This window comes from Tinamus guttatus, unplaced genomic scaffold, assembly GCF_059628265.1.
Source record: "Tinamus guttatus ecotype Peru unplaced genomic scaffold, ASM5962826v1 Tinamus_guttatus_pri_ptg000087l, whole genome shotgun sequence".
NCBI lineage: Eukaryota > Metazoa > Chordata > Aves > Tinamiformes > Tinamidae > Tinamus > Tinamus guttatus.
Window position 1 is genome coordinate 1,931,071 of NW_028288621.1, and position 17,056 is coordinate 1,948,126.

The 17,056-nt window shown below is 50.0% G+C and overlaps 1 protein-coding gene across 1 annotated transcript in view; it reads left to right on the top strand.

Moving 5' to 3' along the window:
* Positions 1–4,413, top strand: part of LOC148595570 (transmembrane protein 209-like) — a 57,304-nt gene extending 52,891 nt beyond the window's left edge. Inside the window, exons 10-15 of the mRNA XM_088520399.1 lie at positions 1,633–1,821; positions 2,290–2,375; positions 2,934–3,048; positions 3,149–3,246; positions 3,974–4,047; positions 4,359–4,413. Coding sequence (XP_088376525.1) covers positions 1,633–1,821; positions 2,290–2,375; positions 2,934–3,048; positions 3,149–3,246; positions 3,974–4,047; positions 4,359–4,413 — 617 coding nt within the window. The remainder of the gene's footprint in view (positions 1–1,632; positions 1,822–2,289; positions 2,376–2,933; positions 3,049–3,148; positions 3,247–3,973; positions 4,048–4,358) is intronic.
* Positions 4,414–17,056: the final 12,643 nt, after the last annotated feature.

Sequence of the window (17,056 nt, forward strand, 5' to 3'; positions counted from 1 at the left end):
CCCGAGCTCCAGCAGCACAGGAGGGACATCTCACAGCAAGGGCTGTCTCTGGGCTTTCTCTGCAGGCAACGCGTGCACGAGATCCTCCAGCAGCCCCCCTGCCTGCACGAGCTAGGGAAGTTCTTCCCCCAGCTCCTGCTGGCGCTGCTCTTCCAGAGCTCTTTCCTGGCAGCGCTGGAGCAGGAGCAGTCGGACGCGCTGTGGGGGAGATGCCGATGGGAGGAGGCCACGTGCAGGAGACAAATATATCTTAATGCACACTGCATGTGATAAGACTGCTTTTTTTTCTTTCTAAAATGCAGATTTCCAAACTGCTTTTTTTCCTCCTGACTTTCAACCTCCTTCTCCTGGGCTCAAGTAAAGCATGGAAAATGCCAGCACAGTGGCTTTTCCTGACAGTCTCGAGAAGCATAATAAAGAAAGAAATGAAAACAAACAAAAAAAAGAACATTTTAGTCTTGGGAGCAGGAGTCATTGTAGCAAAGGAAATACAATTGCATGTTTGTTTGTTTGTTTGTTTTAAAAGGAGTGGGGGGGTTGAACAGTAAAGATTCTTGAGATCTGAGATGGTGTCCTTTAGCAGCTTCCTGAGCACCTTGTTGCTTCTAACCTTTTCACTGCTTGCATTTCTCTTTGCTAGTGGATTTTGCAGACAATTCTAGAGCCCCTTGTCCAAGAGATGGAGTCTGTGAGCGCTCAGCTGAGAAGAATGGGGTACCCCGCAATGCCAAGCGGAGGTAGGATGATAGGAGGAGCCATGGGGTTGCATTGTGTTTTCCTGGAAGGGTTATTCCTAAGATATGTGGAAGTTCAAGTGTCCAAACACAATTCTGTGTTATGAGGAGAGCTGTCTCTGAGCTCTTCCTGTCTGTTATGTAGCATCTTTAAGATCTTGGTAGTAGATTTTTGTCATGCTGATGGGGTTGGGCAGGGCAATCTGAGGTGGATTTGAGAGAGCTTTGAGCATTAGAAGAAATGGTCTTGGTCGGGGGTAGGAAGAAATGGTGTTTTTGTTGGGGATAATTTTGTTTTTTGTTGGTGGTGGCTTTGTTATTTTGGGTTTGTTCTGGGTGTTTTTATGTTTTGAGGGTATTTTGTTTATTTGTTTTTCCATTTCCCTGAGTTGAAATTGCAGCTGCAGTTTCCCAGGCCAAGTCTGAAGGGGCCCCTTCCATGGGCAGCTCACACGGACATCTCCTTCCCCCAGAGCAGGGTTCGATTGGCTGCATTTCAACATGGGCTGCTTTTTTGTGCTCCGGTTTGTAGTCTCCACTGAGACCCGCATCCCTTGTGATGCCTGTGAAGAACTGCCCCGTTGCTGGCCTCTTGTGCACCTCCCTGTTCCTCTGCTGCTCTCTGTTAAAAATTCCTTTTGATTCTTCCCTTTCCAGCCTCTCTCTGTTTCTCCTTCCTTACGCCAGGCAGCCTTCAAGGGAGGGTTTTGTGCCTGCCCAGCCCTGCACAGGGTTTCTGCTCTGTGCTGGGAGGGAGGCAGCGAGTGCTCCATGGGGCCGGGTAGGGAGCGTGTGGGGCACTGCCTAAGGTGTGAGCTTGAGCTCTGAGCTTAGCAAGTAGTTAGAGCAGAGGAGGCAGTTCCTCTTTGTAACAGTGCGTTTGTTGACCCCTTGGCAGGGCGGCTGATCCCGTTCGAGTCGTGGGTGCAGGTGACGCGCTGGCTCTTCTTCCGCGCACAAGTCAGCACGAGCAGCATGAAACAGGCAGCGCTGGCTGAAGCCACAGCCATTCGGCAGAGCCTGCTCACCATCACGCGGTACCTGGGCGTCACGGCCAACCAGGAGTACCTGGTTCAATGGATCAAAGGTACGTGCTCCCCTTGGAGACTCGGGAGCGTTTCGCTGAGCTGGGTCAAGCACTGGTGGTGCCAGATGCCCCGTCAGTGGAGACGCTCGGGCTGCAGTCCCAGCAGGGCAGAGAGCTGCTTTGCAAGGAGCAGCGCTGGGTGTTTTGACAGCTTTCTCTGCTCGTAGCAATGTGGTGGTGTGGGCCCGGGACTGGTTTTAGAAGGTTTTATTTCTCATTTCAATCGGAGCCGGGCAAGAAGTGTCCTATTCAATCTCTTTGTTAATTAGGAATAAAACTTCCCTTGTAAACTCAACTGCCTTGAGTATATATAATATATGCAAGCATTTAATGAGTTCAGTTATTCCTCCCAGTGAATGTGGTGCCCTGGCAATGCACACGGAGGTGTGGGGTTCCCAAAGCTAGTGCAAAATAGGTCTTCCTTGCACCTTCCACCGCCAGTACCTGAATAGTTGTTGTTGTTTCCAGAGCTGTCCCAGGGAAGCTTCCGCTGGGGCAGAGGAGGTGATTTCAGAGGCCGGCAGTGGGGAGCTGACTTGCCCACCGACTCCGCTGTAAGTTTTCAAAGATGCCTTGGTAAAACTTCCTAAAGCTGCTCGTCTTTCAGGATGAGGCATTTGTGGGTGGCTGCAAGAAGTCCAAATCCTCTTTGCCTCGCTTATCCTCAGAATCGCAGTTTTGAATAATGCAAAGGGGCCTGGACGTGGTGCAGATCACAAAAATGCACTTGTGTGTGTTAGTCTGGGGGCGGCCTCTTCTTTAGACTCCTGTGGGATGTCCCACAGGTAACTGTGAGGGCAGCAGCCTGAGATAATTCACCTGAAATAGTTAAAAGAGAGACTGCAGAATAAGCCAGGGAGTGGAAAACAATCGTTACACTGTCCCTCTTAGCCTGTATTTGAAGGAAAACCAGCACTGAAAAAAAAAAAAAGAAAGAAAGAAAAAAGGCATTAAACCAATTAAACTAGCATGAAATCAGTCATGTGATTGACTGTGTCCTGTATTTGTTCTCATGCCTGAGATTATGGCAAGAGAGTTGCTGCTGCATTGTAGCCTTTGGTTCCTCGGTCTTTCTGACGGCATTCAAGTGAATTTTGGGTTTGTTTGCACAGATCCTTATGCACATCTTCTGCACCTATCTGGACTCCAGGCTGCCATGGAACATCCAATATCCCGATGGCAAAACCTTCACTGCCCAGCACTTCATCCAGACACCCCATGAACCAGGTACTGGCATTCTTGGGCTGCTGCTTTAGCTGCTGTTTGCCCCTTGCATCCCATGGGCACCCTTAAAATCCCTCTTTTCTTTTCTGACCTTCATTCCCAGACCTGACGGATGAGAAGCTCTTCTGCATCTACCAGAGCAGCATCAACCCACCACACTACCAGGTCATCTACCACGGCCACGTCTACAACGTGCAGGAGGTAGGAGCATGTTAGGTGTGTTCTGCTGACAGGAAATGTTCAGCAGAACTGATTTGGGTTTTTTTTTTGTTCTATTTATTTATTTATTTATTGTAACTAGCCACATCTACATTTAGATGTGGGCTGGCTCAGTGCAGAAAGCAGCTTCCTGTGCATTTTCTCATGACTTCTTCTAAGACCCTAATTTCTGTAAGCTCTGATGTGAGCTGTTATTCCTGAATGCCAACAAGCCGGAAGCTTCCTTCTAGGAGTTTGTGGAGGGAACCATCTCGTCTCAATGCCAAGCTACCAGATTTTTCCTGCACATTTTCATACTCTCTTGAGCCCTGGGTTGTGACTTGGTCGCCAATTTCAGAAAAATGCCATAAGAACTCCTGAGTATTTGAGGATGGTTGCCATCAAAAAAACTCCTCAAAAATCATTTTTTTCTGATGTTTGTCTAAGTGAGAGGTAAATATTGAGGCAATCCCCCAGGCTGTTGTACCATGTTTTTGAGGTTTCTATTATAGTCTTTCCTCATCTCAGGTTATTAAACCTTTTCTATTATGGTGCACACCCCCTGCATACGTACCTTGCCAAAAGATTTGAAGGAAAAGCTGTACAGCTGTGGCTAAGCTAAGGGCAGGATGTGCCCGTTCGTTTGCATAAGACATTCTCTCTAAGATAGTGGTGTGAGTGCTTGTCCCTGCAGTCGCTCCCAAAGTCTTCTCTCTTCCCGCGCATTCAGGGCAGAAACAACCTGCTCCATGCGTTGCTCCTGTTCCTCTACATCATCAAGACCAGGGAATCGGGCATGCTCGGGTAAGTGTCGCCCCGTGGGTCCCCTCGCGCTGCCGGCGAGAGCTGAGCAGCAGCTTTGGGTGCTGAGGTGCCGTGAGGCTGCTCCGTGGGACGGCGGTGACGGTTTTAAAATCCTGCTGGCGTTTTAAGTAAGGGCAGCCGTTCTGTAGGACTGTGTCAGTTGGGTGAGCGTGAGCACGCGGGAAACGTTTTAGGTTTCTCCTTGGTCTTGTGCCAGCTGCAGATGAAGAAGTTTTCCTTGTAAGGAAGATGGGGTGTAAACAGGAGCTTTAACTTGCCGCTGGTTTGTGACTGTGATGTTCTTTTTGCAGGCGCGTCAGTCTCGGTGCTTCAGGAGTCAACGTGCTGTGGATTTTTGGAGAGTGACGAGCGGGACCACAGGTCGGCAGAGGAGTGATCCCTCTTCCCAGACAAGAAGAACCGAGCAGCATCATTATCCTTTTTGCCTTGGAGCAAAAACCATTGGAGAATTAGGGTTTAGGGTTAGGGTTTAGGTTGGGGTTAAAGATTTTGTTTGCTTGTTTGACTGATTGATCTTTGGTTGTCATTTTGGGGTGTTCCCCACCATGCCAATACACTCTTATGTAGCAAATGCTGGAAGCAGGTGGATCTAATAGCAGGAGTTATGCTGAGCTTTGGTGGGCAGTTGCGCTTTGGCTGCTTTTGCTATTGAATGTGTCTGCACGGAGCTGGGTCCTGGAGCTGGGTTTCCTAGGCAGGGCGGTTTTCGGAGGCGCTTGGTCAGCCCATTCCCGGGTGCTCTCTGCAAATCTGGTGGTGTTTGCCCCTTAGAGCAGGAAGGTAGAGTGCTGCTGGCTGTGATGCTGTGGGGATGGACGGGTGTTGCAGGTTGTTTGGTCTAACTTTGTGTGCAGTGATTTTTTTTTTCTTTTCCAGGTTGTAGATAGCATTTAGAATTGTTTAAGCATTAGAAATAAGGTAAGGAATAGATCTATTTTTTTTAACCTCAGTCGGGGCTTTTCCCTCTGTCCTGGCTGCTCTGCGAGGTGTCGATCGTCTCCAGCGCCTGCAGGGAGCTCCGTCCTGGAGCTGGGGTTTTCTAAGCAGGGAGGTTTTGGAGGCACTCGGTTACCCCGTTCCCAGGTGCCCTCTGGGAATCCGGTGGCCTTTGCCCATTAGAGCAGGAAGGCAGAGTGTGTGCCGGGGGCTGTGAGTAGTAGTGGTGAGGCTGCAGAGGTGGCTGTTGAGGGGGATGTCCCGCTGATGCACCCTGGGGGGTTGTTAGGCTTTACATTAAAAAGGAACACGCATGCTAACTGACCTGTTTTTTGGTTTTGCAGGTGCAGAAGATGGGGGCCCAAATGGAAAGGAAGATCCTAAGCCCTATAGGCCTCAGCCTTCCAGCCCTAGCCCTTCAGGCCAAGTCCTTCGCCCTAGCCCTGTTGGCGTCAGCCCTTTAGCCCGTTAGGCTCAGAGCCCTAAGCCCTATAGCATCCCTATAGGATCCTCCTAAGTCTATAGGGTAAGTTTAGATTTGCGAAATAGGTTGCGATAATGGCACGGTTGTACGTTCTTTTGAGCAATAAAGATGCAGAAAGTGCTGGAGTGCGTGTCTCATTTCAAATAAAGATGTTTGTGTGGTGTCTCATTTCAAATAAAGATGTTTGTGTGGTGTCTCATTTCAAATAAAGATAGAGGTGGTGTTTTGTTGCCTTCATTGAAGTAGAGGCTGCCCTAAAGGGATAGGGCCAAAGGGCTAGAGCTCAGGGCCAAAGGGGTGGGGATAAAGGGCTTGGGCTAAAGGGCTTGGGCTAAAGCGCCAAACAGCTGAAGGACTTGGGTTAAAGAGCCAGGATTCAAGGGCTAGTCTTAAAGGGCTGGGATTAACAGGTTTACGGCTACAGGACTAGGGCTAAGGAGATAGGGCTGAAGAGGTTTGGGCTAAAGCGCTAGTGGTGAGGATTAACGGGCAACAGTTAAAGGGCCAAGAGCTAAAGGGCTAGAGTGAAAGTGCTTAAAGGGGTAGAGCTGGATGGCTAGGGCTTAGGGTTAGAGGGCTAGCGATAACAAGCTATAGGGCTAAAGGGCAAAGATTAAAGGGTTAGGACTAGAGGACTGAGACTAAAGGGAAAAAGCTAAATGCTCCAGGTATAAAAAGCTAGGGCTTAGCGCTAAACAGTTAGCACTAAATGCCTAAAAAGCTATAGAGTTAGACTTAAAAGGGTACCATTCAACGCTAGCTTTAAATGGCTGGGATTAGAGGGCTAGCACTTGCGACTAAATGGGTTTAGGGCTAAGGGACTTAGGGCCAGCGCTGAAGGGCTAGGACTCAGGGTTAAAGGGCTAGGCTTAAAGGGCTAAGGGAGTTAGCGCTAAAGGCCTTGGGGCTAAAGTGTGAGAGCTAAGAGGCTTAGGACTAAAGAGCTTATGGTTACAGGGAAAAGGGCTTAGGGCTAAAGGCCTTAGGATTAAGGCCTTAGGACTGCAAGGATAGTGCTTAGGGAGAAAGACCTAGTGGTAAAGGGCTATAGGGAATGGCTAAAGGGCTAAGGTTAACAAGATCTTAGGGCCAAAGGCCCAGGGCTAAAGGGCTTAGGGCACCAGGTCTGTGACTAAAAGTCCAGGGCAAAAAGGCTGGTGCTAAAAAGCTCTAGTACTAGGGCTAAAGGGCTAGGGCTTAGGCCTAAAGGGCTAGGACAGGAATGAAGGGCAAAAAGGCGGGTATATGAATATATAGATTAAAGGTTGTTATGGCCAAGGATGAAAACAATTATCTGCTTGCTTGGTGGATAAAGGATTTTCTGAGGCCAATAATTATGGGAATAGTTATGAGGAAAGGTTAATAAGGATCACCTGGTGAAGGTAAGGAGATGTGGGGATATAGAGGTCACCTGTAGAAGATTAGGGAGTGCCCTTCTCTGGGATTGGTCACTGGGTTATTGGCACCCCAGGTAAGAAGGTTGTAGAAATACCCAAACCCTGAAGGTAGAAGGGGTTGCTGAGCTCTTGCTGCTCCTCTGTGATTTCCCCATGGGCTAGGATGGGAGAAGCAGTGGGAAAGGGCTAGGATGAAAGGGCTAGGGCTACAGCTTGGGGCTAAAGAGATAGGAAGAAAGAGTTAGAAATTTAGGCTAAAGGGATAAGACTAAAGGCTCAGGATAAAGCCCTAGGGCAATAGGGCCAAAGGGCCTTAGAACGACGAGCTTACTTGTACTTCCCCATGTTGAATGCCATTCTCTAATCAGAGTGATGACACTGTGCATAGATGCACGACACTCTTGTTTGGTGTTAGCTGGGGGTGATGGGAGCCGGTGCTGCTCCGTTTGCTTTCCTTTGGGGTGTGTGTGTGTGTCTTGTTTTGCTTGGATTTCATTATCACAGTATTCATAGACAGTTCCATGCTGTTCCTGCCATACATCACGCAGCCTCAGCGACCTCCGGCAAACTCTCTTTTTCTTCTCTTCCCTTTCTAGGAAGTTCGTTATGTTTTCTAAATAAAATGACTGGCGTTTTTAAGTTACACTCTTGTTGTGTTCCTTCTTGGCTATCGGATACAAAAAATCCCTTTTGCTCCTCTGTGTTGAATGAGTGCAGAAAAAGAGCAAAGGGAAGATAGGTGGCCCTGCAAACCTTGCCTCACTTTAATCCCGCCAGATCAGTAACCACAGCCATAACCCTGGTGAGTAACCGATGGAGTGATGAGAGCAGTGGGAACATTTCTGGAGCATTTCTAGAAAGGCCCAAGGGTAGTTCAATGGCATCTTCCTGCCTCTTGAGTCCTGTGTTAGGGAGAGCACAGCTAAAGGGCATGTGCTTTCTTGTGCTTCAATCCTCCTCTCCTTCCCCTGCACACACTGAGGGATGAGGGTGGCTTTAAGGCAGATGCAGTCCCTGTTTTCCTTCCAGCACGTTTTATAGCTAGGGCAGCTTCTCTCTAGCTGAAAGCTAGATAGGTTTCATACAGAATTGTTTTAAGTCAATGAAATATGGAAGCACTGAAGCTAAAGGTTAAGCTACCCTTAGACAAGTCCCTTAGACATGGTCAGGCGTAACTTTCAGTCCTGCAGTGGGGAGCTGGACTGGCCTTTTGAAACAAAACACAGCAGAGAGCTGTTGTTAGAGAATTGACAGAGGTGCCTTTGGTGGCAAAGCACTTGCTATGTCTGGGAGCAGCCTCCATCCTACTGGAGAGGCCGTTGCTCAGGGATGGCACGTCGCAAAGGCACCACACCGATGGCTCTGTGTTTGTGATATCCAAGGCTCAAAGGGCTGCTTGGCCCCGGCAGCTGGTTGCCAGCGGCTCTGGTGGAATGTTTGCTCTGGAACCTGCAGTCTCCCTGGACAGCGCTTGTGCTTCGACACCGTTTCCTCCCTAAGCTGGAGCATCGCTACTTTGCCCTGCCTTCTTTAAAGGACAACTGCTCCTTTTTCCTCCCATCTCAAGCCAGCAAGAGCCTTCCAAGGGACAAGCGGCCTGGCTAAAGCAAGGGCTGAGCAAACGGAGCGCAGCGGCCGAGGTGCAGCAGGCGCCAGCATGCGTGCCTGCCCTGGAGAGCAGGAGCAGGAGCCGGGCGAGAGCTCCTCTGCTCCTCCGCTGACAGCCAGCCAGGCAGCCAGCGGCACCTCCACGCAAGAGCTGCAGCCAGCACCCGCGCCTGCACCTCTCTGTGCTGCCCTTGAGGGGCAGCAGCCCAGCTGCAGCTCCACCACAAGGGCTGACCACTGCCTCCAGGTGCCAGCTCCACAAGAGGCCTGGCATCTGGCGCCCACAGCTTTGCCAGGAGCACCGGGCTCTGCCAAGCACACACATGGCACATTGCCTCCCGAGATGCATCCCGATCCCACAGGCAATGCCCCCATGAACATTGTCTTCAACCGCATTGAGGATTTGGAGGAAATTTCTGAAGAAGAATTAGAAGAGCCCTGGGATCTGACACCCCCATCTCTTTCAGAATCACCGGGCTCTCCCAAACATACAGATGGCACATCGGCTCACCAGACCGACCCCTTTCCAACAGGCGACAAGCCACTAAACATCCCTTCCTGCAAAGAGGATTTGCAAGACATCTCCAAGGAAGAATTCAAAGATCCCTTGGAAAAGGAGGAGCTTGTCCAAAACTGCATTACAGATTTGATGCTTTCAACCTCCACCAAGAAGAGACCAAGGCTGTTACCCCACAACAGGAAGATGTATATTGAGGTGCGTCGTGACAAAGAAAGGGCCGCAGAGGTGAAAAACAGCACTCCACTCCCACCAGAGCACTGCTGTCGTGTTGAGGCTGCAGCACACCCAGTACTGCTGCTCAGCCACACAATGTGCTATGGACTGTGGCCAGCAAAGACACCGACCACCCTCAGCCTGAGCTGGGAGCAGCATCAGGCAGCAGCCACAAGCAGAATCCAAGAGGGAATCGCAAGAGGAGCCTCGCTTCCCCCTCCTCCCCTCCCACACCTACGGAGCAGTCTCCAGAGGAAAGGTGTCCTGAACAGCTCCCGCCGAAGAAGCGCTATCGCTCCTGCTGCCAGGAGGGAAGCAAGGGTTTCCCTCTGCTACGGCGAGCTGCCGCTCTCTGCAGCGTGCCAGCCCCTGAGCATCTGCACCCAGCCTGCCCTTCCCAGCACTACCGCCTCAACCACCTCCAGAAACTCTCATTTTTTTTTATTTTTCCCCTTCCTTTCTAGGTAGTCCCTTTCATTTTCCAAATAAAATGACTGGTGTTGTTATCAACTTACCCTCTCGTGTGTGTTCCTTTGTCTGTCGACTATCGGCTATGTAAAAACTGCTCCTAAGCAAGCTCTTGGGGGAGGAGGAGGAGGGTACAGGGACATTCTGCCACACCTAGAAGAATGGCATTCCAGTCAAATAATTAAGCCTTTCTTTAAATTAGGCTCAAATGACTCTGAGGATTAGAGTGAATGATATGAGAGCATGAATGAGAAGAGAATGACATGAAAAGCATTACACAAAATACTAGTTACTAGTGGAGCAGCTAGATTTAATGGAGCTTCATTCATCGCTACTCCATCTCCAACTCTGGCAAGGACAAAAATGTGCTCTTCGTCAAAGGGGTAGAATTGTAATATCAAAATTGTTTTCTAAGTGCCAGGATTAAATTAATTAAAATTACGTTAGTTTTAAAAACAAAGGTTAGAATTTTCAAATAAAAGCCTTGTTAGATGAGAAGAACACTGTGCAATGATGCTTGCATATAGGTGGGATTCCTCAAGCTGATGTCAGAAGAGGATCCGTCAATTCCAGTCCCAAAAAAAAGCTCGTAGAGCTGCCATGAGTCAAGGCACTGGGAATACCATCCAAACGAGAGCTCTAAAATGGTGAAAGGACCTAAATGAGAGGCCTCTCCATTCTGCAGCCTCGCAGCTTTCTTGCAGGAAGCCAAGCTTGCGCAGGTCGGGTCGCCTCTTCCTCGTCCCCCTGCCACCACCCACTTCTCTGCTGAGAGCAGGAAAGCTGCCTCCAGCACAGCACGGAGACGGCACCAAGAGAGGCACCGTTCTGCCCTCCCACGCCTAAATCTCTCACTCCCATGGGCAGCACAAGGACAGCGTGCTCTCTATCTGCTTTCCTTTGCTCTGCACTGCTTTGGATAAAGGCTTTGCAGACAGGCAGACTCCCGACTGTTAACCATGTCCATGACCAGCAGGAGATGGGAAAGGGCGATGAAATGCTATCCATTCTGGCTAGGCAAGAAAGTGGCTCCAAATGCTCACTATCAAGTAGGTGACTCTCAGGTGCCTCTGAAATCCAGGAGCATTAGGCACTTGATTGTGGGGAGCCAGAGGAGCAGGACTGACACTGAGGCTCCCTCTAGACCCAGGATCCAGGGTATTTCAACAACCTTCCCAGGTGACCTTTATATCCTCACAGCTCTTTCTCTCTCATCCTATATGTTCCCATATTGGTTGGCCTCAGAAAATCCTTTATCCATCAAGTAATTAGGCCACTGTTTTCATCCCTGGCTACACCTACCTTTCTTCCTACATATTCCTATACTTGATGGACCATATGGATCTGCCCACGGAACTTCCTCAGACTGCCAAGAGAAGCTGCAGAGGCTCTCAGTTCAGGAGTGCTACACGACAAGCAACTGCCCTTACCCTCTTTCTTTACAATTTCCTATCTCACAACACAAAGTAAAGCCTAGAAGTGTTCCATGTCCTCAGCAGTGCTCCACCTCCCTGAGGAAGGAAGGAGAATATCCCACAGGAATGAGAGCAGCTCCGTAGTTGTCACGTTCCCCTCATGTTTGTTCTTCCTCCTCACTCCTCAGCCCCAGTGACTGGTGCTATTTCCTGCATTTACAGAGCTCAATGGGACTTCAGCACCAGCCTCTCCAGTATTTTTCTTCACGCAGCATCACTGCCATAGCAGTGTTTCTTGCAAGAGAAAGTCTTTCCACATGCAGAGTGGAACTAAGTGCCCCCCACACACACTACAGAAGTCTACAGAAAAGTCCCTCCCAATTCTTGCAAACCCAAGCTGCCCCACATCCAGAGGGACTGCTGGTGAAAGAGGCAAGCACAATGCAGAAGAAACACTGAGAGTGCTTGACCCCACTGAAGGAAAACGAAAGGCTCAAAGGGCTTTTACACCCGCTTGGACTAAGAAAAGCAAGTAGATTGAGGCTTGTCAAGGAAGGGCTTTCGTGGCCAAAATACAGCCTTCCTGTGGTAGCCAGGCACAGGCATTGCCCTCACCGCTTCTTTGGCTTCTCTTTTGTTTCTTCTCTCTCAGACATCTCACCTACCTTTCTTCTCAGAGTGTCTAGGCACCCCACACACACTGTACACACCAACAGATACAGAAACCAAGAGTTTTTTTCTAGTTGAGGGACATCTGCATCCTATTCCAATGCAATGGAAACAGGTTGCTTTGATGGAGATGCTCCTCTGTCTTTACTACTCCTTTCACTTTACTCTTTTGACTTTACTCGATAATTTAGAAAGGTTTAGACTGATAAATAAATAATTCCAAGGGAGAATGTTCTCTTTAGCCCCACTTCATGTTAACGGCCCCTAAGGCCAGGAGTTCCTCCCTTAGCCCAGGTTCTCTAACAGTCCTCCCAGGTTCCCCAGTGACCTCCCAATTTTTTGTTGCCACAGACTGGGCATTCCAGTGAGCAACACCAAGGCCCTTCAGCTGGAAAGCTCTCTAACCCGTCTCTTGAGCAAGCAGGAAACACTTCAGTGGAAAAGGACAGAGGAGAACATACTGTTTGTTTGAAGATTGCTTCTATTTAACATTGCTCTGCGCCCCTCCTGCCATCTTCTTCTTTCTTCCCTTTCCTTCCTTTTTATATCTTTGGCCACTGAAGCCCAGGAGATCTTTTTCTCCTCCTTCAGGCAGTGGGCGCACATTTCCTGCAGGCCACAGAAAGGCAATATCACAGAATATGAGTCTCAGATTTTATCTTTTTTTTTTTTTTTTTTTTTTTCAGAGGGGTAGCTTGTGTTCTTCTGTGCCTTCTCTTTGTGCCTTTCTGTCAGCAGTGTTTTGCTCACAAGGCACAGTGCAGGGCCCCGTTCTGCATTGAATAGAGATCTAAATGATCACTGATCTACAAGGAAACTGTATATTTTCTATCACATAAAGGTTCACGATTAATATTGCTGGGAGAAATATTGCCCAAAGAAAATGCTCTGAAGTTGTTCCTGAGAATATCTGTAGGAAGAATACCCCGTGAAAATTTGGAACAAGTGGCATCTTGAAAATCAGAGTCTGAAGAAGGTACTGCTTATTGCAGTGGCCTCAAAGCAAGTGCTCACTCCTCAGCAGCCCGTCAAGTGTGTGCACAGAGCTGTCTCCAGGCTGACACAAACATCCTACCCATCCATTCAACCGATCTACCTGTCCTGTGGTTGGACGTCCTTCACAACGAGGCGCTGCTGCCTGGTCTTGGGTTGCAGGGCTTGTCTGCCCTCAGGAATTGCTGGGACAGCGTGGCAATCTGAAAACATATGAGGAGAGGAGGACATGAGCGTGTGGGATGAGTTTCTTCTCCTTGCGCTCCCGGACAGCACACCTGCTTCTGCAACAGGAGGTGCTTCCGCACCACTGTTATCCTGAGCATGAAACACTGTACGGAAACACAGGGCTCCTCATAACCATTTTTCCAAGACTCTCACCTGGGAAAAAACACTAGTGTTTTGGCTGCCTCCCTTGCTTCCTCCTGGATGGTGGGCAGCACATGAACTTGTGCCCACTTTTGAGCACGAAGTCTCCTCAGGGTAATGACGCACTTTGCTGGACTCCCTGAAAGGATGGATCAGGAGAAAGGGCCCATTGGGTAGCTGAAGACAGTCATACAATGCTTCCCCCTCTGCCAAGGCCCTCAGCTCCTGTCCCCTCGGGACCTTAATGGCAGTGCTTCCTTCATCTGGCAGCTTACTACCTTGGGCAGGTGAAGCATAGGCGACGGTGTATTTACAGCCTGCTCTTTCTGGTAACCTCTCAAGCTCGCACCTGGAAAGAGGAAGCATATAACGATGCATCAGATAGGACAGTCTCTGGGAAAGAGGATCTGCAGCACTCGCCTGCTGCTCTGCACTTGCCTGCCTGGCACCAGGAAAAGCCAGGTCATGGTGACAGGAAGGCAATAGCCTTCCAGAGCGTAGGGAGACTTTGTGTCCCAGGGAAACTTCATGACAGTTTCATTAGATGCTGCTAGATGTTTGCCATGCAGCAAGAAAGCAGAGGGCATGGTGGCAGCACGTAACAGCATTTCCGAGTCAAGAAGGGCTTTACACCCCAGTCACACATCTCCCATCCACAAGGATCAGAGCACAGCAGCAGCCCTCTTGCCTTCTCCAAGGCTCTCACCTCCTGGGACACTTGCTCTTCTCTCTCCCTTCTGCTGTCACCATGAGCCCACTACGTCTCTGGAAGAATGGCTCTGATGGGAAAAGAGGGTCTTCCCAGAAAGATTCCCTGAAAGGGCATAGGAGAGAGAACATCAGCCATACTCTACCATTTCTGTCCTGGCTTGAATACTCTGCAAAGAGGACTAAAAAATCTTGTCAGGTGTTATATTCCCTTTGCTGGAACTGTCCTTACCAGCCGCTACTTCCACCTTCCTTTGGGTGCTGGGAATAACAGGAGCACGGGCCACTGCTGCTACTGCTGCTGGAGGTCTTGGGAAGAGCTTGTATTTGGACCTGGAAGCCAGAAGAGAAAAAGCAGCCTAAGAGGAGAGACTCACTGTTTCCAGGTACGTGCTCATCCTGCAGCAAGAAAGCACAGGGCATGGTGGGAGGGGGTAACCACCCTTCTTAATTCAGAAGGACAATGTGTGCAGGAAACACATCCCCGTGCCACAAGTACCAGCGCACAGTATTAGGTCAAGGGCCCTCTCCCAGGTTCTCACCTCACGGGAGCCTTGCTCTTCCCTTCTCTTTCAGCTGGTGCTGTGACCCCACTCAGACTCCCTGAACAGTGGCTCTGCTGGGGAAGCAGGCTCTACCCAAGAGAGCTTCCTGAAAGTGGGGATAAGAGAGAGCTGAACGCCTGTGCTAGTCCATGCATGACTTTAGTGCCTTGACTAGAATTTCCTAGCAAGGGGAGCAAACCTCTGAACAAGTTCCTACCAGGTCTTACATTACCTTTGCTGATGTTGTCATCACCAGCCTCTTCTTGCCCACTCTTCTTTGGGTTCAGTCTTCCATGTGAACTGACTGCTCTCAGGGGTGGAGGTCTTGGCAAGAGCTTGCATGCGCCCCTGGAATGAAGAAGAAGAGAGAGAGATGATCCTGACACTGCTACCTGCTGGTTGTGCAGCAAGAAAGCCCAGCGTGTGGTGGGACGGAGCAACCACTCCGAGAGACGCATCTGCCTCCCACAAGTACCAGAACACAGGATTTGCTCCATTGCCTCCTCCCAGGCTCTCACCTCGCAGGAGGATTGCTCTTGCCCACTCCTTCTGCCGGCACTGTGATCCCCTTTATGCCGCATGTAGAACTGCTCAGCTGGGGGACGAGGCACTTGCCAGGAAGCTCCCCTGAAATGGATGATGGGAGGAGAGCTCCTTAGAACTGGAGCTGTGGGGGAATTTGAACAAAAGGACCATTCTGGTCTCCTGCAGTCCAGAAGTATTAAGAGAAAAGATCTGGTTCTCAGAAGTGTTCAGTTATATGAAGACAAGCACAAGTTTTGCCAACTGCAACTGCAATGACAAGAGCCTGGAGCAGTCCACCTCCCCATCCGGTGCTTAGCCTTCCCTTTGAATCCTGGTGCCTTAGAAGATGGTGCTGTTGGTTGGTACCTAAGAGAATGGTCCCCCTGACAGCAGTCATGTAAGTTGTTTGAAATTAGAGAAAAAGAACTGTTTATTGCAGTCATCTATCTGTTAGGCACAAGAAACAGCTTGTCACCCTAATCAGGAATAAAACTATTAACACCAGGGTAGATTTAGGAAGCATTCTCTTTATTACGGTTCCGGATGTCCTTTTCATGAACTTTTTGCTGCTTATTTCCATGTATGGTTTTGTTTTGCTCAGGCTGCTCTATTCAGCTTCCTTTTTCAGTTTTGATGAGTTTTCAGTTAATTCATCCAGGCCATAGTTTTCCTTGTAAGAGCACTTTCAACCACCAGGTGTTCTGCTAACACATTTCTACCATTGTTCCAAATGGTGACAATGGGTCTTTGTGGACATACCTGCAGTGGCAAAGGCTTTTGTGCTAGAGCTCACTTGGAATCAACACACAACACTGCAAGATTATATCTTTAATAAATATGTAACTAATAGATATTTTAGAAACATCAAAAAAATCATCAACTAAACAACATCCATAGTAACAACAACAAAAACACTCTCAAGCAGTGTGGCATGGCCGAGATCATGCTCGGCTGCATCAGCCTCCCTCCCTCCCTGACATGGACAGCCCCTTTTGCAGGAAGGGAACGAGGTAAAGTGGAGGAGAGAAAAGGGAAATGTCAGTGGTCTGAGGGCCATGAGACCCACGGTGGATTTGGGTCCTACCTTGTGAGCCATCGTGCAGCTGCCCTGTAGCCCCGCAGCTCCCTGCATCTCCTGGGCACCGCTGGTGGCCCCTGGTGCTGTGTGGCCCTGCTCCACATGTGGCCTTGCTGCTGCCTGGGCAGCCCCGGGGCAGAGCGGGACGGAGCCCTGGGAAGCATCCGTGTTCCCATGGCGATAACTGCCCCTCTGGGATGTTCCAGCATCGAGGTGGGGAGGGAAGAGGGCAGCGGCAGGGGACAGGGGGATGCAGTGAGGAAGGGTGTTTGTGTGCTGGACTCACCCCACACTGATGAGCACGGCGGCAGAGAGTAATGCGTGGGCTTGGGCTTGCCGGGTGGCCATGGGGTCTCCTCACGCAGTCCCATGATGGTGTTGGTGGGTGCCTGCCTCCGAGACTGAGCTCCACTTGGCGTGCTGCTTCGGCCTCCACAAGCATTCTTCATCTTTTTGCTCCTTCGTCCCTGTTCCAGTATGGCCCTTCCCATGTGATTCCTCCAGAAAGGTTTGTGTTCCATGGTGGAGACATGTTCCCTGGTAGCCCAATGAGCCCAAAGGGCAACTCTGGCCAGCTGGGAGGTGTGCATGTCCTCAGCAGAGCCCTTGTGGGTTGGTGGCCTGGGAGCCCTGATGTAAAACTGGTCTCCTTCTCTTCAGCTGCCGGGCACCTTGCAGGCACCGTGGCCTGTGGCTGAGCCCAGCTGGTCCTGCCCTCCTGCCCATGGCCTGGCTTGGTGGGGCTGCAGAGGGGAGGGCAGGCACATACATGCCCCAAGCAGCAGGGACCTGCAGCTGCTGCAGCTCTGCTGAGCACTGTGCTGAAAGGTTGGCTTTCCAAGGGAGCGCAATTCCCAGCCTTGAGGTAATGATGCGAAAGCCGAGGGCAGATGGGGAAGGAGATCTCCCCGGGGCCAGAGATCTCCCCATGTGTGGAGGCCCACCTCAAGAACAGCAGTACAGGATGCCTTGTTAGCAGATAACCAACCTCAAGGGTGGCAGTCCAGGTGTCTTGTTAATTCACCTCAGGGACGACAGTACAGAACATCTTATCAACAGA